Source organism: Eublepharis macularius, chromosome 5 (genome assembly GCF_028583425.1).
Source record: "Eublepharis macularius isolate TG4126 chromosome 5, MPM_Emac_v1.0, whole genome shotgun sequence".
NCBI lineage: Eukaryota > Metazoa > Chordata > Lepidosauria > Squamata > Eublepharidae > Eublepharis > Eublepharis macularius.
This window is the reverse complement of record NC_072794.1, coordinates 31,847,186-31,873,283: the sequence shown is the minus strand read 5'-3', so window position 1 is coordinate 31,873,283 and position 26,098 is coordinate 31,847,186. Positions and strand designations below refer to the sequence as shown.

The 26,098-nt window shown below is 41.4% G+C and overlaps 1 protein-coding gene across 2 annotated transcripts in view; it reads right to left on the bottom strand.

Annotated features, from left to right (window-relative positions):
* Positions 1–26,098, bottom strand: part of SMG7 (SMG7 nonsense mediated mRNA decay factor) — a 77,403-nt gene that overhangs the window by 28,545 nt on the left and 22,760 nt on the right. For both annotated transcript variants that reach the window (XM_054980516.1, XM_054980515.1), the window contains exons 2-13: positions 20,361–20,392; positions 18,339–18,456; positions 16,205–16,337; positions 14,717–14,888; positions 13,597–13,668; positions 11,893–12,043; positions 11,135–11,270; positions 8,088–8,250; positions 7,191–7,347; positions 3,917–3,987; positions 3,049–3,109; positions 1,223–1,342 (exon numbers count right to left, since the gene is read on the bottom strand). In XM_054980516.1, the coding sequence (XP_054836491.1) occupies positions 1,223–1,342; positions 3,049–3,109; positions 3,917–3,987; positions 7,191–7,347; positions 8,088–8,250; positions 11,135–11,270; positions 11,893–12,043; positions 13,597–13,668; positions 14,717–14,888; positions 16,205–16,337; positions 18,339–18,456; positions 20,361–20,392 (1,386 nt within the window). The remainder of the gene's footprint in view (positions 1–1,222; positions 1,343–3,048; positions 3,110–3,916; positions 3,988–7,190; positions 7,348–8,087; positions 8,251–11,134; positions 11,271–11,892; positions 12,044–13,596; positions 13,669–14,716; positions 14,889–16,204; positions 16,338–18,338; positions 18,457–20,360; positions 20,393–26,098) is intronic.

Here is a 26,098-nt window from a genome sequence, read left to right as displayed (position 1 = left end):
CAAGGAGCTCAGTCCTCTTCCCATTTTTATCCCAGCAACTTTATATGGCATGTTAGTGTGAGAGACTATGTGACTGTCCAAAGACACCCAGTGAGCTTCAAGAAAAAATGGAGATTAGAACCTGGGCCTTTCTCATCATAGCCCAACACTATCAACTAGATCACAATGGGTCTCTTACCAAGAAGAAAAGGTATTTGGAGAGCCAGTTTGATATAGTGGTTAAGAGCAGTAGGACTCTATCTGTAGAGCCGGGTTTGATTCTCCACTCCTTCACTTGAAGACAACTGGGTGACCTAGGCTCAGTCACAGCTTCTCGAAGCTCTCTCAGTCCCATCCACCTCACAGGGTGATTGTCGTGAGGTTAACATTAACGTACTTTATAAACCGCTCTGAGTGGGCATTAAGTTGTCCTGAAGGGCAGTATATATATCAAATGTTATTAGTATTTATTATTATTTCTTTGAAACCTGCAGTGTCATTGGAACAACTATCTGAACCACAGGGTTGGTGTAAGGCTCCTTTCCGTCTAACTATGGAATTACTTTTGTTTGGCTGGAAACCTGAAGACACAACACAGCCAAATCATACTGAATGCAGCATTGTAACACATTCTACATTACAGATGTGTTTTTCAGTTCTCATGGTTTCCAAGTCCATATATTAAGATTTTTTTCAATGGCTGAATAATGTATAGAAGATAATGGTTACTGGATAAAGCTACCATTGTAGCTCAGCAGTAAAGCACACTTTGTGTGTGTGAAGCTCCAGGTTCAATTCCCAGCATTTCCAATTAAAAGATTTCAGATGTCAGGACTGAGAACCTGTGAATTCTGAAAGTTAGTGCAAGTCAGACAATATTAGTCTAGGCGGACTGATAAAAATATGTCAGCTTGGCAATGGCCTCCTCCATGAACACGAAAGATGAAAATGTGGTTACTGATACCCAATATGTACAACTGCAGCTTTAAAATCTCAAGGAAGATTCCTAGTGTTGCATACTGAACAGGCTGCCTGCTTCTTAAAATGGATATATGTAAAGCATTTTTCCTTCACTAAGTGCCTACTGTGACAAACATACTCCCACACGCTGCCTAACACAGCGTCAAATATAATGTCCTGCAGCACCCTTTCAACACCTGTCAATATCAACAAGCACATCATCACCAAGCAGACACAACATGCACAGAAGGGAGAGGGATGATGCCAGCAGCTGTGCAGATACCTTGGCTGGTTGTCAGCAATCCATTTGCCCGTGAAGATCAGGCGCTGCTGGCGTATACGCCGATGCTGCCCTTCTTTGTCCCCAGTAATCCCCTGATGGCCTTTGGAGAAATCTAAGTTCCTAGTTGGTAACATAAACAGAGAAAGAAAAGTCGGGCTATAAACCAGACACAAAAAGAGAGATGTGAGAATAATGATATGGTGGTGAGATTAAAGCTACTGATAGTCTAAAACTGTATAAAATTGTAGACAGAATTCTATTTTAAGAGTTTTACTATAGACAATTGCCGTAAGGTATGTGTTTTCACAGCAGGGGGCAACACCTTCTCACACCTTTGCAATCAGGGACTTCCCTTAACCCGCAACTTATGTGACAAGATCCCTTATAACCAATCCTAAACCTGTCTGTAATGCTAAGGGCTTGGTCAGACAACAGTCTGTTTACCATGAACAGCTATCAGGCTCCCCCATTGCACAGCTCTTCAACTGTTTCCCTCCTATCAGGCCAGAGACAGCGTATGTGTATTCGAATAGAGGAATTCAGGTCAGGTTAGGCAAGGTCAGAATCCGTATTTCCCAAGTCACTTGGTAGTGTCTCTCAATGAGAGAAGCAAGGAAGTGTATGAGGCCTTGATACTTCTCTCCAAGTCATCACCATGTTAATATTGAAGCATAAAAATTAATGGGGTAGGAATGGATTTAAAATTTTTATAAGATGCATAAAATAAGATTCGTCTCACACATCTGATTCACATTCTAGGGCCTGGTTCAGAATCAGATACACGCAAGGCAGGCAAGACAGACAAGGGAGACAGTAAGAATATGGGTTTTTTCTATTTCACCCTACATGCACATTTCACTTTTCCATTCAATGCAGTTAAAAATGACCCTCCCAACATTTTCAGAGTATATACTTTAATTTACAAAAAACAAACTTGCAAGTCATGGTGGGGAGAATGAAACAAGGAAATTGAACTCCTTATAGTAAAAGAATAAATGGGAGCTATAGAACACTGAAGACAAAATTTTATCGTTTATAACCACTACCACCACCTCCCCACCCCCCACCCCCACACACTCTTCTTTGCGTCACTCTAACCCTTTTCTAATCAAGGTTAGTGACACTATTCAGCTTGTTCTGCCAATTCATCAGTAGTTGGGAATATTCCACGTCCAGTCTTATTAGATCGTTTAAGCTGTTCATACTAACGTAATTTACTCATCTCTCTCTTGGATTATTGGGTCTTTTAGTCTCACTTGGTGAACCTCAAACCCCACCAAGGTCTTCCTTTTGTACACGTGTGTCTGTACATGCATGTGAGTTGCTTATTTCTTTGCATCATGCATCAGATGAAATAAACTGTGGCTCATGAAAGCCTGTGCCACAACACATTTGCTAGCCTTTAAGGTGCCACAAGGCTTTTGTTTTAGCTACAACAGACTGGCATGGCTACCCCAGAACTCAAGCTGCTATAGCTTTCCTCCTAGACTGACTTCACAGTTTATCTGCCGATCTGAAAATTATTCTGGACAGATGTTTTGTCAAACAAAAAGCTCTATCTGGTTAGATGGGTGGAATTCTACTTCAGTGACATGGAGAAAGAACTGTGGATACACTTTCCACTTTTGTGGAAGTGGAATCCTAAGAGTATGATAAAGAAAAATATAGAATTTACAGTTAAAAGAAGTTGACTGTGGTGGAGAAGAAAGTGGGGAAAGAAACAGACACCACAAAATGGAGTCTGTGTAATGACAGCTTATTAAAATTAACCATAATTATTCACACTGGCTCTCCACTGTAAATTAGTATCTCCGGCAGCCACTCACCTGAAGGAAGGTCTCAGAGCTAGGAATCCCTGCAGCTCAAACTCCTCTGGAAGTGGAGTTGCTAGTGAACAATCAGGCAGGGGAAAAAAATGAGTAACTGTGCAGGAATGCACTGTATTAACCAGCCTATCACCCATTATTAAACACGGATGTAACCCAACCAAAATTAAACACTTTGATGTCCCACAGATTTCTGCTAAGAAGAATTAAACATGTCCTCTACAAATGGTAACAACAGAAATGTAAAAAAAGTATTACTTTCACATAAAGTTTTCCCCCTCAAGACTAGTTTTAGGATGGAATAAAGGACATGAAACCCAAAGGTACATAAGCAAGATGTTCATAATTTAAGACTCATTTTCAAAGAAACACGTTGATGGCAGCAAAATTATACATTAAAAAAAAGCTTCTTTCACCAAAGGCTCCTATCAAGCAATTTGTTCTCAATGGTTACTTTCACGATGCTATTGTCTTCCTTTTTTGCCCTAGTCAATGACCCATGCTGCCATTTCATCAGATGGGCTGTGGTGGTAATCCATGAGATTTTATTTAGGATGGTCTATAATATCATGAAACCAGATGGGGCATCGTAACATCTCCAATCATGAGTGTTGATTAAACAGCAATCAGACAAAAAAGCCACATAAAATAAGCTGCATTTGGGCAAAGAAAGGGGAAGGGGTACTGAGCACAGAATCAAGAACACCCCAAAATACATACTCTACAAGCGGGGTGGGGGGGAATCACTGGAATCTGAAGACAAAACAAACCGTGCATCAATGCCGGAATATACGTCTGGTTCACCTTCACCCCAACCACTCATTCAACTGTAGCTTTCATGGACCACAACACAGGGGACCATCCTTACCATTAGGGCAGGAGAGGTCTTCCTCACGAGGCTGGAAACTGTTTAGAAGTGCAATCAGCCATGGCCAAATACTGCAAATCAAGAAGAAGCATATTTTCACATTTACGCTATACGCCACCAGTTTTTCTCAGTTTCTCACTTCCTTTCTACAATGCTTCTCACCATGGCTGAAAAAACTCACTCCACTGCACCTCCAATTCTGTCTTTAAAATAAAAAACTCACTTCCTCTGCCAGTCTTCCCTGCAAATCCCACCCCCAAGTCCATGCTGCTACATATCCATTCCAATTTTAGATAGGACTTCAGAATCATGTCACTTCGTGGTTTGCCCCAAGCAAATATTAAAACTGAAGTTGCATTTTAGGAAATGTCGGACAGAGTTTCAATCAGTCATCCCCCTTTAGAATAATGCCTTCTCACTCTCCTTTATTTCACTGCCAACTAGCTTTTCTTCTGCACCAGGATCTGTACACGTGGATGGGCAAATGACAAGAAAAATGGCAGACTACTTCTGTGGGATGGAGCCAGCAAAGGCTAAAGTCCTTTGAAAGTCAGGCAGCTATTGTACAGTCTTCTAAGAACTATAGCTGCCTTCTTCTTCTAAGGAACTCTTGAGGAATCTCTGGCATTTCCTGCATTGTCCAGAATCATTAGACTTCCAACAGTTAGCATGTACAACATTTCATTTTTCCCAAACACTGTAAAGCAACAGCGTGCTGCAGTCTTTTCTGACATGGAGTCTCTTCCAGCTCAAAAGGCGTTGGGGCAGACTGAAAAGGGAAGAAAGAGCAGCAGCGATTTTCATTTAACCGTTAACTTGAGCAACCATTGCTATCCTACATGATATCCTTCTCTGGCAGACTGTCCAAATCAAGTGACAAGAGAATGGGGAAACTTTGCAGTACCTGTACTTCTCCAAAGTTCCACTTTTCTTTTAAAGAAATTAGGAGTTAAGTTACTATCTGGGGATACAATAAGCAGTGGTACCAGACGGGCCAGACTTTGGGGTTGAAATCCAGAGCTCCAGTTCATGGGCTCAGCTTGGGGTGGGGTGGGGGGCAAAAGCAGGCTGAGTCTTCACATTTGAAGCATTTATTACCATCTAAAGATGGAGGCAGAAAACCATTAAGAATAAAGTCTAAAATTACTTCATTGCACCACAGATAACAAGGCAAGAATGGGGAAATGGGAGCATTTCTTTCTTTTGCTCGTAACAAGTAGACCCCTGCTATAACCCCACACTAATTAAATGGTCAACGGCATTGCAAAATTACTATTAAGAACATCCATATCCGAAGAACATTATACAGAGTACTCAGGCTGCACAAAAACGGTATTGAATAATGCAGCTGACTGACACTATCCTGAAAGACAGAAATCAGACTGACGGACAGAGGGTCTTGCCTACAAATCCAACACAAAACTGTGTCTTTTTGTCTCTGTCAGCTGTTCAGAGGGACTTCAATAAAGGTAGTATGGAACCCCTGAAACAAACAATAGATGGTTGCATACAGACATTATGCTGAAGAACTGCCGCTTTTCTGTGCTGAAGGAAGTGTAGTTGGGGTCAGTCTGAGACAGGTTTCTACAGAGATGGGAGCGAGCACTTTTATCAGCCCAACAGTGTAGCATCTTTGCATCAGGAAGACTGGCTCTCCTTGAACTGTAACAGCATCTCAGAGGGCTCCCTCCTGATTCACTGCATATCAAGCAGTGAGGAAATCAAGATCTGAATAGCCCCCAAACGTCTGAGAGAACCAATGGCATTCATTCTTACGTGACTCAAAAACATCTGTATGGCACACAGTTGAAAAACATTTTTAGAGTACACTTAAAACAGCATAGGCTTGTATGTTTAAAAAGGAATGTGCAAGTCCAATCCTATGCCAATTCCTACAATAAAAGAAGGCTAAAGAATTAAGATTTCAAACGGGGTATACTTTTATCCATTGCAGCAACAAAAACAAGCATCCTAGAGACTAACAAGGTTTTAGTCCAGCAAAAATCATTGTGTACTATAGCAGTCTCTATAAAATGCACGCAGTGGGTCATCAGCTGGCAGGCATTTATCTATGAAACGATACAAAAAAATAAACATTCGTAATAGTAGCAACTGGAACTCTAGTTTTGCAAAGATGTTTCATGTCTGTAACAGCTGGGAAATTTTACTAAAAGTCATTACAGGTTTTAACTGAGGAAAGAAAATCATTCAAACTAGGACAGAGGTTACATTAGGAGTGATTGTGTGTTTTGAGATGTCCATTACCTTGCTTTGGCATAAAGCCCCAAGGACACAAGCACTACAACAATTACTTAACAAGAAGTACAGACAGATTAAGTAGGATGCAACTGGTGGCACGAACCTCCATTTATTGTCTCGCCTTATATTTCTGCATCTGTGTCTGCTCTTCATCACAGCCTCCAGGATGAGGGGGAATTCAGCTGTTTACAAATAACTGTCCTAAGTGGTAAGCTACAGATGACTTCAGGAACATAGCCACTAAAATCTACTCAATGCTGCATCTAATTACACATATTAACTGCCACTACCAATGCTGAAATACACACGCTAGAAGTGAACAAATTCAACATCACTGTCATAGTTGAGAGAGGTTTATTAGAAATCCATACAGTAAACAAAGCAACAAAGATAAGGGAGAAGCGGTTTTTCTAGAAAGTGCTAATCGAGCTTCACTAGAACCTGGCACTTTTTAGAATCTATTTTCCTTTATTTGCAAGAATCATATTTGCATACACAGTTGCCTTGGCTGGACTGCTGTCTTATGTCTTTTTCTAAAAAAACCTTGTGGTCTGAGGGGCATTTGATGATAACGTTGCACACTTTGTGGCCAGTAGTGGATTTAAGGAGAAGAGCCATTACTTTACAGGAAGCAGCAAAAAGGCTCCAAGCTCGAACAGTTAAGCCTTTATACAACATTTTAAAGAGTGCAAAGCACTTCAGGCCCTCCTGGTAACAATGTCTGTGAGGGGAATGCAGCGCTGAGACAACCACCCTGCAGGCTAGGTCAGTATTACTCTTAGATGCCCATTGGCCAATTGGAGGCAGTAAGAGACCTTGCCTTGGATCATCCAGCGGGCAGGGAAGGGGCAAGATTTGTACTAAGGACTTGCTGTTCCCAGCTTTGTCCTGGCCACCCACTACACTGCAGCAGCTCTCCCTGAAATGCCCACCTCCTATCACAAACTTTTCATCAGTAGCTTGCTTCGCCCAAGTGAATGACAAAAAAAGAATTGCGGAGAAAAAAAAGACTCACTATTGTCGCTCATCAACTACGGCCTCCTGAAATACGCTGGGTCTAAGTTTCAGCCAGTCCATTGAGACTTTGAGAGCAGGAAGGGGATAAGAACCCCAAGACTCTTCCTGGCGATCGTTCTGGAGTGGACACTTGCACAGAATTCCAAGGAAGGACACTAGGGAGGAGAAGAGAGATAGGACATTCTTCCATGCTGTGTAACTTTGCTGCTGCTAGACGAGGGGTGGTGCTACTTCGTCTTGAGAAATGGGGGCGGTTCTAACGAAAAGACCTACAAGAATTGTACTACAAGAATTGTTCTCTGGGAATAAGTACTGCGAATGACAAGAAAGGGACAGTGGATGACACAAACCGCCACAGTACAAATCCTACACTGGGCAGCAAGGCAGTGGGGTCAACTCAGCAACTACTTTATGGTGAGAACAGTCAGCCTGCCCCATAGTCTATGGAATAAGAAAGTATTGTCAGGAAGCCTACATGCTCCCCTCTCTGCCACTGCTGTACTTACACCCAGAAAGGAGTTGATGCCGCTTTTCCTGCCACCACATCTTTATATGAAGTGGCAGCAACAATTCAGAAAGTTAGTACTGTGTAAGAAGGGTAATGATAAAAGGAATCAGTAGAAGCAATAAAGGACACTGTTTGCTGAGCACCCCATCAAGTAGTTCAACATTTCTCTCACCCCGCAGGAACCCTATTTGAGTCAGCTGGCTGGGAGGTGATGCTTGCCCTCCTTGCAAACCCTTCACTCAAAGCAGCTGCAAGTACAGCAGCTCCTTCTCATATGGCCCACTAGCACAGCATTCTACCCACCCCAGGTAGAATTTCTTCTTAGAAGCCCAGCAGCCCAGACTAGGAAACCTTGCACAAATGAGCTGTGACAGTTTTGGTACTTACTGAAGAGGGCCAGCAACTGTGTCCAACAGAGCTGTTCATCTTGGTTGTAACTGTGCTGCTCAGTCTCATTGCTAAAGTCTCGCAAGTGATGCAGCTGAAACAGGTTGATGACGGTAATGTGGACTAGCTGCTGTGAATTGAAGGTTTTTTGGAACAGTAGCCTCTGTAACAGTGGAAGAACAAATACCCATGACTTTCCAAAAACGTATAATAAACAGTAAAACGTGACTGGCATAGAGAGCACTTTTAAAAAATATACATACCGTTCTGAACACATGGATCTGCCTTATACTGAATCATACCATTGACTGACCAGAGGCCATTACTGCCTACTTTGAACATGACTGTCCAGGGTCTATCACCTGCTACCTGGCCCTTTTAACTGGAGATGCTAGGGATGGAACTTGGGATCTTCTGCATGCAAAGTAGATGCTCCACCTTTGAGCTACGTCCTTACCCCAAATGTTTTCTCAACGTTCCATCAAACTCTAGTAGAGCCAAGAGACAGATCTGAGGACAGGGCTGATCATGATGAAAGGATAGAACCACAATCACAGAAAGACACCAGAGTCAGACAGTAGCTTTAGCCTCACTAAAGGTGCACCTCTTTACTCTTTCTCATGGAAGTGCATGGCAGCCACCCCAGTTTTATTGACTGTAGCATTAAATGAGCAGAACATACTACAGGGGAAAGAAACTGGCATCTCTGTTCTCACTGTTCAGAGCAAAGGAAAATGTTGCCATGAGATGAGAACATGCCAGGTAAAGGGGCTAGACACAGGTAAGTTACCTTTCCCCTTCTGATCCTTTCTCCAAAAGAATCTTAGCTGCTTTGTCCTTATATTATTGTCTCTTGGGGTGCTTCTGATAAATGCTAGGCAAGTCTGCAAATACATGTCAATCCCCCCCCCCCCCCTCCAATCCTCCAACCTCCATAACTTCGACATTTCTGGAAACTTTACTTCCCAACACAGCCAAACGCTCCTAGACATTCTCTCTGGCTGACTAGAGCCAGATGGGCACCCTGGTATATAAGGGACCACTGACACAGAGTAAGGAAGCAGATGGGAAGGTGACTAAAATGCAAGGGCAGGGGGAGACATGGAGCATATCTGACTGAATACAGGCTGAAGGTTAATTCTGTAGTAGTGATGGAGGCAAGGAAAGGTTGTTTCTCAACCACTTTTGCTTCTCCTCAGTACCACCCTATCACAGCTTTTCTAACTGATGAAGATGCCTTTGAATGGTGAACCCCCAGGGAAACTGGTTAGTATCCTGAGTTACTCTCTCTAACACATTTGCAAAGCACTTTATAAATAAAATGGCTCATATCTACAGAAAATCTGGAACTCAAGGTGTAGAGCAGGAAAGGTCAACATATAAACATATGAACATATAAATGCCTTCTAGTTCTCTTTCTCCTTTTAAAATAACTTTCAATTACTGTAGCTTGAGGTAACTGACTAGGTACTTGGGAGCAATGCAGCATACTACATGCATGCTTGACCCTTGTCCATCTTAGCTAAATTACATCACTGAGGGGCAGCAATACACTGGTCCAGAAGTACTACATGAAACTAGGGAGTGGTCATCTGATTTAACTCCTTTCCGTACTTCTAGACAAGATCAACTTTAAACTTAACTGTTTGTTCTGCATTCTGGAAAGCATGTGTGAGGCTGCTTGCTCACGGCTTCAAATAGCGGACCTGGTGATATCATGCTTAAGTGAGTTGTTTCTCACCCCAGAGTACATGCAATGGCATGTGCAATGCTTCCCCTATCCAGAATGGAGCTGTACCAAGACCAGGATTTCAGCATCATTTATCGTATTTTCTTCCTCCAGGGAGCTCTAGAGGTATACATGGTGCTGTCCTACTGTAACTTCACAGACAATTTGTTAGGTTAAAACACAAGGTAATGATTTGCTCAAGGTCACTTAGCAAGCTTCATGACGGAGGAAATTATTTGAACGTTGGTTCCTCTGGGCTACAACTAACCACTGTTGTGCCTCAATTTTAAGAATTCGCATGGAGCAGTAGCAAAGAGTGCTACCTGAAACCTCACTGTGTGACAATGAGTCTCAGCCTAGCCTACCTCACGGAGTGGCTGTAAAGTAGGGGAGGAATATAAGCCACCCCAATCCCCTTGAGGGTTAGGATAAAAATGTGGTAAATAGCATTTAAGCTTTTTGACATGTGAGCTAAAGCAAATAAGGACAGAAATGGCACATGGCCATTTGCAAATACATCAGCTGCATTCCTGGCCCTTAAGAAAAGGGATGAGCAAGTAAAGTGCTACTGTAAGCCCAGTTGTAAGGCACTTCTACACTCAAGGCCTTTCCAATTCATCTCGACAACAGGGTCAGTGCTGAAGATCTTCTTTCAACACAATATCCAAGGTTTATCTGGTTATGAGGCAAGGCAATCAAACAAACAGCCAAGGGTTAATCTGTGCCACTAGTCAAGAACAGTTGATATGGGACAAGAGCATAAGTTTTAGTACGCATACTATATGAGCTACTATATTTTGCCCTCTGACTGGCACAGTTGACATTTATCTTGATATTATTTAAAATGCAACAGGAAAGCTGAACTGACTGAAGATGACTTACAGTATAAACACGTATCACAACATGGCAACACAAATATCCTAAAATGAATTAAAATATTTAACTGCTTGACTGTATAAATGAGATCAGAATACTAGCAGCACTGCCATTTCAATTCAACTCGATATTGGGAAAGCATACAAGGAAAGCAGAAAGAAATCAAAAAGGTTGTTTTGGGCAGATGTCCCGAGGCAGGGCTTTCTTATAAAGGAAAGTATCACCACACAGAAGGTTCCTGCTCTGGGTCCCCATCCACCTCATTTTGATAAAGAATACAAAACAAGGGAGCCTGCACCAGATCAAAGAAGGTGGACAGATACATAGGGAAGAAGGGGCTTCCAAAGATCTGCATTATTTTGAAAAGGAAAACACTGGGAAAACAACTTCTTAAAAGGATGTAGTTCAATAGGTAAAACAGGAAATGTTTTACAGAACTAACCTTGAAGTGCTCCTCTAACTTCTCACGAAGAGGATTCAGTTTTTCCAAGTTCTTACTCAGGTACACATGACCATGAAATTTTATAAATGCCTTAATGAAATCAGACACTCCCCATTGAGTCTTCACCTCATCACGACTGCAATTGGAAAAGGGGGGAAACATACCCGTTAGAAAAATATATTCTTGACGTAATCTCCTTTAAAGGAAATACTATGTGTGCAAAAAAAAAAAAAAAAAAAGAGGTATTGCCAGTGACAGTTCCTCCCATGGCATTAAAGATTAATATTAAACTTGGAATCTCTCACACCAGGGGTTGTCCAGACCAGGGGCGGCCAACTTGGGTTGTATTTTGTTCTGAAACACTGAACTGAGAGAACTCATAAAATAAATTGGTTCTACCCATTCATTTATATTTTAGTTATGGAGCACAAATGTTCAGATATAGCATTGCATACAAATATGTACATTTATATGAGCCACTGTGGTATAGTGGCTAGAGTGTCAGGCTGGGATCTTAGAGACTCAGGTTCAAATCCAAGCTCTGCCATGGAAGCTTGCTGTCTGATCTTGGGCCAGTCACATAATCTCAGTCTAATCTACCTCACAGGGCTGTTGTGAGGCTAAAATGAGGAAGAGGAGAATGCCAGCAGCCTATAATACAGGCATTAGGAACGCAGAAAAAAATCTGATGTGGACAATGGCATTGCTAAAGGTCCTTTGTTATAAACAGGCTATCCCAAAGACCATATCAGTCGTACCTTTCCAGTGCTTTAGAAAGTGCTTTTTGTAGATTAGTAGAGGCAGCTGGGAAAGGAAACTTCACAGCAATGCTTCTGCAGTAGTAGAAAATTGTGGTCAGGTGGTCTCCTTTGGAGGATGCTAAAATAGCCAACTGATTGTAAGGCTGACCTAAGGCAATAAGAAGGGGGGAAAAGTTTCTCTTAGATGTACTACTGCAAGTACAATCCTGCCATTAGGTAAAGGCCTACTTCTGCTAGCTGCATAAGCACACCTACCTGGGAGTAAGCCCCATGAACATAGTAGGACTTAACTCTGAGTAGACATGCATAGGTCTGTGCTGCCAGTCTATCTGCTTAACAGATTTTATTTTAAATGTCTAAATATTTTCTTAGTAAATAAGCAATATATTCCATTTACTAATTCAGTTTAGAAAAAATGTACATATTTTTCAACTGCATCACTACATGAAATTTTATAAACAATCTCAGTATCAGTTAGATGTTAGCCTAACAAAATCTGAAACTCTAATATATAAAAGGAAAGAAAAGGTCTTTTGTAGCCTTTTATCAATATTTGTTAAATTCAATTCCATTGACAGCAGCTTTCTTTAGGAGACAGGGAAAAATGTTTAGCTGTTTGCCATCAGAAAATGAATGGATTTTTTTTTTCTAGTCTCATTAATGCAAACTGGTATTTAGTTCCATACAGACTGAACAAAATCTTTGGGGTTAAGCTTATGTTCAGAATGTGAAATGATGTCTGCCCATTTTAGACATATGTGGTAGACACACCCATTTATTAAGAAATTTACCTTTATAATTGTCCATCTATGTTCTAATAATTGTTTATCCCTTTTTCCTCCACAGAGGTCCGCTTACAATACCAAAAATACAAATTTTAAACCCAGGATAATAACAGGAAATTTACCAAAACCCATAGAAACTATATCATCACTTTGCAGTAAATTTCAAAAGCCAGATGCCCTACAGAAGGAAACTGTTTTGTGTACTCTAAGATGAGAAGATTTCAGGTATGAAATCATCAGGTAAGATTAGAGGAATTCAGCTACCTGAATTCCTACCTGCTACAATGAAGTCACTCGAGCAGGACTCCACATGAGTCTAGGGAGGGGTGTGTGTAGAAAAAGAAAGGGGAGGTAGGGTAGAGGTGCTGCTCAAAAAATGGAAGGGGAAGTTAAGAAACCAAATACGTGATTGGGGACAGAGCGTTTAAACACAACGGAAAGGACAGATTTCTTTTTTAAGAGGAAGGAAAATACATATTCTGTTCTAACAAAAAAAATTAATGTAACCATCGTGGTAAATTTTCTGAACTGAAACAGAAAGGTAGACTTGAATAAAAAATGGTTCAAGTCTAACTTTCAACCCAGTGTAATACACAGTATATGGTCCATTTCCTTTAGGGAAATAAAGATCTATCACTGTGTTCAGGAAACAGGGGGTGAATAGTGTAATGACAAAAGCCATTCTCCAGGAATTTTTAACAAATATATTACAGGTGCCAATTGTAATTGTTTCCAGACATAGGTACTGCAGGGAATCAGTTGTCTTTACTGAGGATAGTTATACAGAGAGTATGGTATTAGTATTTAAAACCTTTGCCATATTTATGCATCTGCAGAAGGACAGAGGAGCATGCATTCAAAGCACTGATACAGAACTGGCAACTCAGCCCAGATGGATTACATTTCACAAACTCACCATTGGAGGGAACAAGCTGAGCTGCATGCCTATAGTAGGACTCAGCCTGACTAGTTTGATTTCTGTAGCGAGCTGAAAAAAGAAAACAAGAAGATATCACAGAGAACCTTGGCTGCTTAGTCAATATGCCAGTACATACTTCACCTCTAAAAAGAATGGAGGGTTTATGAATTACAGAAGACTCTGTATCACCGATCTATACAGTTTGAACTTCACAAAGTCAGCATATGAAACTGAAGACAAAAGCCAGCCCCAACTATATCATGAACTAAATGATGCCGCCTCCTTGCACCAAGAGGGCGAATACCAAACATTGGGGAGCAAACTAAGGATGGCCATCACAATCTTAACTTGTATCCCCATTCTGCTGAGCCAGGTTTGAAAAAGCCTGGTTCCAGCTCACAGATTCTTTTCTATCACAAGAAGGCTGCAGTCTTTACTCAATAGTAGGATACAAGCCAGTGTCCAACAATTAATTTCAACCTCACTTGACTGGTTGCTATCGGGAACCTAACACTGGACTAATAGACCGTAGTCTGTACAAGGAAGGTAATTCTTTATCATCATTTTCTTTGCTATTAAAATATTTCACATGAACTGCACTTTCCCTGTCGCCAAAAACCTACCAGGTCAACTTTAATCCTTTCTGCAAAAAATTATTCAAAGAACAGTATCATTTACAAACAAAAAAGTGAAATAATCACTTGAGAGACAACCAATAAATGGTAAAAAACCACAAGTGTACAGGATCATAAATTGTATGCACCTTGTTCACGCCACAGAGACTGCTTAGGGCATTTTGGCACCCAGGACATGAAGTCAGTTTTGTCCAGAGCAGCAAAGCAAACATTTGACAATTAGATGACCTTCAATGTCTCAGAAGTTGCCCTTGAAGCCACCAGGTACACTCTGCCTAACAGTGAGACCAGCCCCAGCTCAAGTACTAGAGCTCCTTTTCTCATTGTTAAAGAGATTAAAAATGCTTTTCCTTACATGGCCTACCACCATTGTCAAGACCACCACGATCCCTTTTCCCAACTGCTTCTGAAAGCTGCAGGTTATTAATTGTTGCAGGTGATCCTGAGCAGAGTACAGCAGCTTCCCTATCCTTACAACTCACCAATGTCTCCAAGGTGGACAAGGCAGTGCTGGCAAATATATGAGCAGGAGCTAGATTGTGGCTTCACAATGGCGCTGGTGTGCGTCTGTTTATTGCTGATTATCCCCAGTTGGGAGGACTTCACACGACAGGGCAAATCTACATTAAACACTGTGCACAGCTCCTGCAGCAGCTGGAATGAGAAACAACCCAATTTAGTAGTTGAGTCAGACAGACATAGTTATATCCAAGGTTCATCAGGCCTCCTACTGCAAATCTGGTCTTAGGCAACCTTTGTCCCATTATTCCCCCATCACCCTCTCCTTGAACAAAAGGCTTCTGCATAAAATTAAGAGCTCATGAAAATTTAACTGTCAAAAGAGACCATGTCTGTTCATTTCTGTTCTCCTCACCTAACTTTAGGGAAGAGGCATTTTCTCAGATTTACAATACATGCTTTGCACGCAGAAGGTCACAGGTTCTATCCCTGGTATCTCAGATGACAAAGCTAGAAAAGATTTCCACCCAAAATACTGGGCAACAGAGTATGAAGTACAGAGCTCAGATCAGCTGAGACACCTTCATAAAGGACTTAATGTTCTGACAAAAGAGAACTTACTGAAAACAAATGCAACAGTTGTGCAAAATAAAGCAAAAAGACCTCCACTGTCACTTTTAGAATAATTAATCCGGAAAGAATACCCATCTCTTTCCCATACATGCTACAGAATTATGAACTGTAAGGCTGTCTCCAAAAAAACACAGCAATAAAAGTGGAGTGGCAGGCCACACTACTAGCCAATCACAAAAGCCATAAAATGGTGCCAAGTACTAACAAGACAAAGATCTCTACCTACTAAAGGAATTTCCTGGGCATGCAGGAGAAAATAAAAAAGGAAACCCTTAGCTTGGCGAGAACTGAATATGCCCCAGGAGCATGCATGTTGTGAGCACATGACAGACAGTTAAAAGAGGAAAGGGAGGAGGCGGGGGGACTGGCATAAATCCTGGAGAGGAGATGGGGAGGGGGTATTTCCAAACAATTTCCCTGTCATATGATTCCTCACAGACCTTGCATCTTATCCGCTACTAAGGTGGGACAGCATCAGCTATGCTTTGAAATAGAGCAGAATATTTTAGAAGCTTTTGTTTAACACAGGGACCAGGAATTTCACATTAAAATCCTAAAATCTGCACTGATTTATGATGATTATTTTGTGTCCATACTTTAGAGGGATTTCAGAATTTGAGGTGTTAACTTTTTTAAAATCCAAAAATCCCACAGAGGACAAAGGCTTGCAGTTCAAGTGCAAATGGACTAGGAACTGGTCTAGGAATTGTGCAGTGCAAAATCCTGCTCTCTAAATACCTGAAACACGCTCCCCCACCCCCACCCCCAATGGTTTAAGTCTTCAGGGGAAATTTTCCTGATCCACACCTATGGAAACAGAAACTTACAAAACCTACCTGGTGCTAGGCTACGATGCAACTATGATCCCTTGGTCTCACCTGAGTATAGAAGCCACTAGCTGCCTCTAGGAACAGAGAGAGGTTTGCCTGTACTTCACTCCGATTTGGATTTGCTCGGTTTTTCGCTTGACCCTGTAGAGTTGTGATCTGATTCTTAAAGGCATGATTCCACCTAAGGAAAGAAAGAGAAGCTTCACTGTTACGTGACACAGTGATGACTCACTGAATGACACTAGCCCCTATAAGATCAGGGAGGTGAGAGCATTGGTTTAATGACAACTATAAAGCACCACAGAGAAAAGAGATTATAATCTGATGCACATCCTTAAAAACGTGCACATACCGAGAGCAATAAAAACATACAGTGTTGTGTTCCCATCTCTCCTACAAAACAGTTGTGAAAATATTTACTAAACTATCTACTGCAAATAGGAACACCCAGCATATTTGCTTTAGGACTTTCCAGTGGCTGGCACAAGTTTTGCATTTTGAAATTACAGCAGTGCTTCTTACTATGGCCTTCTTACACTTTTTAAGATTCCAAATACCAGTTATGTGGTACGGTGGGTCTCGTACAGAGGCATCAGAGCACCTACAGAGGACTTCTGTTCACTTATTCTACTAAGTATAAAAACAAAGGAGAGTTTAAGACGTGTTACGCTACTTCGATGGCCATCTATAGGCACTTCCTGGTCTAAATCACTCCCACCCCTTTTAACAAATTGAACAAACCAGCAGCATGGTCAACAACAGAGTTTAGCACTCAGACATTTGGGTGACAGGGACAAGCCTTCTGACTCATCATTTCTAATGTAGTTTTCAAAATGACCTATCCAGCAACACTAGTTGCTGATCAGCACTCTGAGACATGAAGTCCAGAACAGGCCAAGTCAAAAAGGGCAGACTCGATTATGAGTGGCTGAAATTCTAAGGAACACAATGAGATTCAACCTAGGATGCAGATAAGAACATGAAAACCTGCCACAGCCCACAAATGTTTAGCTCACATATCACTGGCATCTAAAAATGTAGCCTTAACTTTTCCACATGTAACTACCCATCACTCCTAGACTGCAAAGGACAATATGCCCTGAACTGTTGATACTGGGTGTTTCTTCATCACTACCATTCCATGCAATACAACAACCAGCATCTTGCTGAAATCCGGTATTAGAGAAATCCTGCATTACAAACAGTATCCAGTAGCAGCGTAATAGTCAACCAACATTTCCTTTTATTATACAATCATGCACACATGAAGTTACCCTATACCGATTTAGACCACTGGTCTATCAAAGTCAGCACTACCTGTTTAGATTGGCAATAGCATTCTGGGATCACACGCAGAGGTCTCTCTTATTATCTATTGATTGCTCTTTTTAACTGGAGATCTCAGGGATTAAACCTGGCATCTGAATGCCAAGAAGATGCTGCAGTCCTAGCCTGAATGTCCTAAATGCGATTTTATACCTAAAGGAGGACTAAAAAATTAAAGATGCTTAGGACTCAAAACTCAGGTACTTCCTCAGGTTTTACTGGCTGCCTGCAAGATCTGGATTCTCAGCTATCCACATTCTGATATTTTGATTAGCTTACAAGAATCACTTTTAGTTAGCGTGCTCAGTTCCTGAACATCTTACCAACAACTTTAAGGAACGATCAATAAAGACAATACTAAACAGGCAATCAGCATTAAATCTAGTGTTATATTATCATCTGAAGAGCTGCCAAATGTGGCAAGTACACCCACTGACCAGAATTACCACTTTCATAGACAACCCCAGCTAGAATCACGCTGGAAATTCTATATTTAAAAACTTTGGTGCAAAGGCTTTCCATCCTTCACCTCCCACTCAATTAAAAAGTTTAATCACACTAACATTTTTGTTATTTACAGAGTTTCATTCTGGAAATGTCTTGGGCATGCGGCACATTCATTGCCAGCTACATAAAACTCAAAGACAAGGAAGAGAAGATCAGCAAAAGTTAGCATCACACATTTTTAGCGAAACCAAGGAAACAGCGATATCCAGGGAGGAAAAAAACACACCAAGATCACTTAAGACTTTTTGTGGAAAGACAACAAACAGAGATTGCCTATCAGTTTGCGGCAGAATCTGTTCAATTCAGGCTTCTTTGCAGAAGATATACAAGTTTGAACAAAAGTGCTTACAGATCTTGTTCTACTTTTTTGTCCAATGCATACTCCAAATCTGTCACTAGCATTTTCTGGTATAAGTCCTGTAAAGCCTGTCTGGATGTCCAGACTTCAGCTGGACCCAGCTTCGAATCTGAGGAACAAAAAGAGTAAGAATTTATTACGGCATCAGAACAACAGAATTTTCCCTGCTCCCTCATTAAGAAAGTATTTATCATGATACAAATACACACTTCATTACATCAGTGAAAACAGCCAGTTGCCCTATACTGTGAGATTTTTACTTTGAACCTCTTCAGTTGAAGAGGAAGTAGGTTCTGAATTTGGGACAGGAACTCAACTGGAAACAGAAGGTACTGGTCAGTGGAAATTTAATTTAATTTAATTTATTATATTTATATTCCGCCCTCCCCGCTTTCGCAGGCTCAGGGCGGATAACAAATTCAAACGTTTAAAAACATTTAAAAACATTAAATAATACATTTAAAAACATTTAAAAACACTAAATATAACAATTCATGCTGCATAGTGGTTCATACATGCCTCTGTGTTTGCATAGGGGTGATGGTTTAACCCCCCCTTCACAGGGGGGGGCGGGCACTGCCCGGTGCTAGCCATATGCCTGGCGGAATAGCTCTGTCTTACAGGCCCGGCGAAATGCAAGCAAATCTTGCCGGGCCCTTGTCTCGCAAGACAGAGCATTCCACCAGGTCGGGGCCAGGACTGAAAAGGCCCTGGCCCTGGTCGACGCCAGGCGGGCCTCCCTAGGGCCAGGGACACTTAAAAGATGTTTTCCGCCAGAGCGGAGAGTCCTCCGGGGCTCATATGGTGAGAGACAGTCCCTCAGATACGTCGGTCCCAGTCCGCGTAGGGCTTTGTAGGTTAACACCAAAACCTTGAACCTGATTCGGTACTCCACTGGCAGCCAATGCAGCTGGCGTAGCACCGGTGTAATATGCTCCCACACCAGTGCTCCAGCAATGACCCGCGCTGCTGCATTCTGTACCAGCTGTAACCGCCGGATCAGGCCCATGGGAAGCCCAGCGTAGAGCGCGTTACAGTAATCCAACCTAGAGGTGACCATTGCTTGGACCACTGTAGTCACGTCACGGGGAGACAAATAAGGGGCAAGCTGCCTGGCCTGCCGAAGATAATAAAAGGAAGACCTGGCAACTGCAGTGATCTGGTCCTCCATCTTCAAGGAGGAATCCAGAATCACCCCCAGGCTCCTAACCCTCGGGGCCAGTGTAAGTGCTGCCCCATCAAGTGTAGGAAGCCGAGGTCCCAAAGCCATCTACCCCCGACCCACATACAGGACCTCCGTCTTCGTGGGATTCAATTTCAGCCGACTTTGTCTCAACCAACCAGCCACAGCCTCAAAAGCACGCTCCAGGGCATCAGGGGCCGATCCAGGCCGGCCGTCCAACAACAGATAAAGCTGGGTGTCATCCGCGTATTGGTGACACCCAAGCCCGAAACTCCGCACCAGCTGGGCGAGGGGGCGCATATAGATATTAAATAATAATGGAGAGAGTATCGCTCCCTGTGGCACACCACAAACCAGTGGCCTACGAGATGACACCCTCTCCCCGAGCGCCACCCTCTGTCCCCGATCATGGAGAAAGGAGACCAGCCACTGCAGTGCTGTCCCCTGAATCCCCACATCGGCAAGGCGGTGGGTCAAAAGCTCATGATCGACCGTATCAAACGCTGCTGACAGATCCAGCAAAATCAGCAGTGCTGATCCGCCCTGATCCAGATGTCTGCGGAGATCGTCTGTGAGGGCGACCAACAATGTCTCGACCCCATGTCCCGGGCGGAAACCAGACTGGAAGGGGTCTAGGGCTGAGGTCTCCTTCAGGAAATTCTGCAGTTGCTTCTCTGCCGCCCGCTCAATCACCTTCCCCAAAAACGGAAGGTAAATCACCTTCCCCAAAAACGGAAAGGTAGGACTTCATGCATTGTGATATTATTTATAGAGAAGCTGGCCACCTACGTTTTGGGGTGTTTTGCAGTAAATGGTAAAAACTCTTTTACCTGTCATGTCAGCCTTCAGGACTTCTGCCTGCCTGCAAATGGAAATGCACAATAAAAAAGTGTTACAACAAACAAAATCTGATGAAGGTAAACAAAGAAAGCCATTCACATCTCAAGTGTCCAATTCGTTAATGACCAGTGCAGCTTCTCTGAAATTTCAGAAAACATGCTTCTTGTGTCTCAAAGAGAAAATGCTAGTTTAGTATTTCCTAGAAAATACTGAGCAGGAATAATAAGGTGGCCTACTTGAAGTTCTTCTTACATGCAAATTCAATGTCAGATTTACCAGGTGAGAACAGCTCATTGGCAACCTTCTAGAAAAACACCCAAAGCCATATTGCAATGTTTCTACAGGAGAGTCTTCTTCAGCCTTTACTTTCATTCTGTGAAGTATCCCTGAAGACTACTCCTTGCTCAGTTTTCAGCTATGCAGTGTTGACAGAGTCCATATAATGAACACTATTTTTACTGAAATTCAGGTCAAGTATCAATGCTCTTTTAATTCTATTAAGAGGTGCTGACCTGACATTAAGAACTACATGAGTATTACCAACATATGTGAAAAAGGCAGGTTCTAAAGGTTATCTCCAAGACAATGTCTGAAGGGATTATCCAGCAACAATTACCCACAATCTATGGGGTATGTGTATGTATTCCCTGTGCTTATTGCTTATCACCCCACCTACCCTATTCCTGATGGGATTAATTGCAATTCTAATCCTGTGGCCTTTTCTACTCTAAAAGATTGGGCACTCCCTTTGACAGGATGTCTGGTATAGTTCAATTACTACTCTCTCATACTTCCCAATATTTTAGGCTCTAGACTAGAAAATATCCCTTTCTTTCAATCTCTCATGTCTAGCTGCTCACTTGTCCTTTAATTTTGAAATTAACTGTATGGATCCCAGTTTCAATATCTTCTTTCATCGTCACTGACACTCAGCTTGGTATCTTTGTACCTCTTCAAGTCATTGTGTAACATGTTTTCAAAATTATTCCATATAGAGGTCCTCAGGAGTCCAGTTTACAGGAGTTTCAAAGTAGCTGCGAGTCAAGGATGGCTCAGCTCTTTACCAGACTATTTTGAGTGATCTTTTATCTCACTGACCAGGTACATTTAATCCAGACACATAATCCAACACAGAAAGAATAAAGAATTAGCACCCTGGTCAGCTCTCCTCCATGACTTACTGGAGCACATCTGGCTAAGTCCTTTATAGTAATAAAAGTTACACATCAAAACAAATCACCTACTGTCCATGCTAGAGCAGTCACAGTTCTGCCTAGGGATTTTGCTGTGCCAATGAGACTGTTTTTTGTTCTATCAAATATAACATAAATGATTTAATAAATAAATGGGCAAACAGTGTTAGAGTGGACCTTCTCTGAAATTATCTTAGATATTTGTGCTAGTGTTGGGAACTGTCTGCCGTGACCAGAGGTCTACAGCTCTCTCTGGTGGCCATATACCCATCTAGGTATGATACAAGTTATCCCTTCCCCCAAGTTTTCTGCACATTACACACGTTTGGAGAAGGGAATACGGGTTTACTTTTCACTTTGCACCTAAGCTTAGAGAAACTCAAAAAGTGAAAATCTAACTTTTCCAGTGCTTAGCGCTCACTTTTGAAACACTAAATCTGAAAACAGAAAGCCAGGGGAAGCAGATGGAAAACTGGTGTAATATACTCCCTGTGAACATCCACAGATAACAAATGAGCTGCCATGTTCAGTGGGTCTAATCATCTTCAAGACCAGCTCCAGAGCATGTTACTATAGTCATATTGAGGAGTTAACAGGGCATACATTACAGCTGTAAAAGAATTGCCATTCAGAACAGGGAATAATAGCTGAAGTTGGTGAAATGCATTCTAGAACAACGCTACAATTTAAAAAAAAAATTGATAGTCCCACTTTATCTCCTCAGACTCAACAAAATTTGCAAGGATGTCAAGACAGCATCCACATGATAAAAACAATGTATGGGATAAAAGCACACAGGATACAAACACAGCCAAACCTGGTACCTGAACATTCGGGTGAAAAGCCAAATCCTGGAGCATTCCCAGACTGAGAAATCCTGTCTTTTAAGAGAGAGTGTGACCTCCACCAAAGAAAACTTCACCACTTTCTGGGATTCTCTACCTCCAAGTACATCTGGATTGAGTAAGTTTGCCATCATCTGGCCCACTAATGACACAGGGAAGCACTCAACAACCAGTTAGCTCTGGATTAGAAAAAGGGAAGTAGAGCTTCAAGCCATGTACAGGAAACTGTTCACTTCTAATATCTGGACAATTTCTCCCAGAGCTTCACATAGATGGCATGGAGAGAAGATGGAAACTTGCAAGACTCCACAGCATGAAGAAACAAACTGCCACTCCCAGCATCCCATCACCTGTGATCTACCTTCAAAGCAAGGACTCTAGCTCCTTTCAGTCAATCCAGAAGGATACCATGACTGGCAGCATCAAAACCGGCTGAGAGGTTTTCTTCCTGCTCAGAGTACCAAAAGCATTCTCAGTCCCTGAAAACCTGACTAGAAGCCAGATTGAAATGCATCCAGGAAATCCATTTCATCTAGGAAAGCCTGGAGCTGTGAGCCACTGTCCATGCCAATACAGTGGCCAGAAAGGAAAGGTTCGCAAACAGTCTCTAGTGATTCATATTTTAAAGCCAAAAAAGGCTTTAGAAATAGAAATAAAAATAAAGAACTTATATTAGTTTCTTTAAATAATGTTGGAAATTTCTCCTCCCTTAAATTGGTATCTTCTGGATATAGGCCATAACGAACATGGACCAAGTAGACAGGACATAGCCTTGGCAGTTCCAAGTCATCCAAAAGAAACACAGGTTGTTTTATAAAACCATTGAGAAAAATCATCTACGAAGTAGATGAGCAGTCCGTTTTTTTACATTTATGTTATTATTTTACACACATAAATGCCTTCTTGTTTAAGCAGTAGTAGGATCCCAGAAATAGCAACTGTAACTGCCTCGACTTAAGGTTTGTCTATGTTTAAGATGAATGCTTGATAAAGCACTCTGATATTCACTTTAATGCATCCCAGTCTTCACAACTCTCAGACAACTCGTGTGTGTGTGTGTTATGTGCAGTCAAGTTGCCTCTAACCTATGGTGATTCTATGAATGAAAGACCTCCAAAACGTCCTCTCATTAACAGACTTGCTCAGATCCTGCAAACTGGAGGACACAGCTTCTTTTCCTACCGCCTTCCACATTTCCTAGCATTATTGACTTTTCCAGAGAATCTTGTCTTCTCATAAAGTGACCAAAGTACAATAGCCTTAGTTTTGTCATTTTAGCTCTGAAGGAGAACTCAGGCTTGATTTGATTAGAACCCACTTATTGGTCTTTTTGGCTGTTCATGGTATCTGCAAAACTCTCCTCCAGCACCATATTTCAAATGAATCAATTTTCTTCCTGTCAGTGTCCAATTTTCATCTATACATAGTAATGGGGACTACCATAGCCTGGATTATCTTGATCTTGGTCCTCAGAGAGGATCTTTTCCAGTTCCCGCAAGGCTGTTCTTCTAAGACTCAATCTTCTTCTGATTTCTTGGTTGCAGTCTCCCTTTTGGTTGATGATTGAGCCAAGGAATAAAAAATCTTGAACAATTTCTATTTCCTGCATCTGACGAAGAGAACTGCGATTCTCGAAATCTTATGCTACAGTAAAGTTGGTTAGTCTTAAAGGTGCTACTGGACTCTTTTCGATTTTGCCACTACAGACTAACACGGCTAACTCCTCTAGATCAATTTCCTCATTGTTAATGTTAAAATTGTGTAATTCCTCAGTAGTCATTACTTTTGTCTTCTTGATGTTCAGCTGTAATCCTGCTTTGGCACTTTCTCCTTTGACCTTCATCAGTAGTCATTTTAAGTCTTTGCTATTTTCTGCCAGTAACATGGTGCCATCTGCTTATCTCAAACTGTTAATACTCCTTCCAGCAATTTTCATTCCACCTTCTTCTAGATCCAATCCATCTTTCCTTATGATATGCTCTGCATATAGGTTTAACAGGTAGGGAGATAAAAAACATCTTTGTCTGACACCTTTGCCAATTGGAAACCATTCTGTTTCCCCTATTCTGTCTTCATAGAAGCCTCTTGTCCAGAGTATTGGTTGCACATTAAAACAATTAAATGTTGTGGCATCCTCATTTCTTTTTAACACTAGCTTTTCATGATCCACACAATCAAAAGCTTGCTGTAATCTAGAAAACATAGGCTGATTTTCTTCTGAAATTCCCTGGTATGTTCCATTAGCCATCATAAATTTGCAATGGGATCTCTAGTGCCTCTTCCTTTTCTGAATCCAGCTTGAACATTTGTCATTTCTCGTTCCATATATGGTAAAAGTCTTTGCTATAGAATTTTGAGCATAACTTTGTTTGCATGGGAAATTAACATGATAGTCTGATAGTTACTGCACTCTTTGGCATCCTCTTTTTGGGGAATTAGAATGTAGATTGTTTCCAATCTGTGGGCCATGGTTTTTTCCATATTTGTTGACAGATTCTTATTAAGATTTTGATGGATTCCATTTCTGTAGCTTGAAATAGCTCTATTGGTATTCCATCTACTCCAGGTGCTTTGTTTCTCCCAAGTGCTTTGAGTGCAGCTTTTACCTCACTTTCTAAGATTTCTGGTTCTTTGTCAAAAGATTCTTCTTTGAAGGTTATCTGTTATCCTTCCATTTCTTCTGTATAGTTCTTCAGTGTATTGTTTCCATCTTTCCTTTATTTCGTCCTGACCAGATACCGTAATTCTGTGTTGATCTTTCAGCATCCTGAGCCACGGCTTGAATTTACCTTTGATGTCCTGGATCTTGAGGAACAGATCTCTTGTTCTTCCTTTTTTGTTGTTGTCTTCTATTTCTTTGCGCTGGTTATTATAATAAATCTCACTGAAGTAACTGAAAGTCACTGAAAAGCTGCATTCAGAATTCTGACTCTCTTTTACCTTTTGCTTCTCAGCTTTCTTTAGCAACTTGAAAAGTTTCCTCAGTCATTCATTTAGGCTTCTCCTTTCTTTTGGCTACAGGAATAATCCCTGCACATTCTTCCTTGATAATATCCCTGGTTTTGGCCCATAGTTCTTCTGGTTCATGATCAATTATATTTAGTATTACAAATCTGTTCTTTACATGGTCTTTAAATTCTTCATGAATATTATTTAGATTGTATTTTGGCACTATGATTCTTTTATTGTTTCTCTTCAGCTTTATTCTTATTTTTGATATTAGCAGCTCATGGTCTACATCACAATCAGCTCCTGGTCTTGTTTTAGCAGAGATTAGAACTTCTCCATCTTCTGCTTCCAATTATGTAATCTATTTGGTTCCTACATTGGTCACCTGGTGATTTCCATGTATACAATTATCTTTTTGGTTGCCTGAAGTATGTGTTAGCAATGAACAGGTTGTTCACTTCACAAAATTCTATGAGTCGTTCTCCTGCTTCATTTCATGATCCTAGACCAAATTTTCCAACAATGTTTGATTCTGCGTTGTTTCCTACTTTTGCTTTCCAGCCATCTATAATTATTACCATCTCTTGTTTAGGTGTATGATCAATTTCTTATTGGACGCTTGCATAAATGTTTTCAATTTCTACCTCTTCAGCATCTGTAGTTGGGGCATAAACTGGAATGATGGTTATGTTAACAGGCCTTCCATGAAGTTTGATATTAATCGGACAGACCTTGCATTGT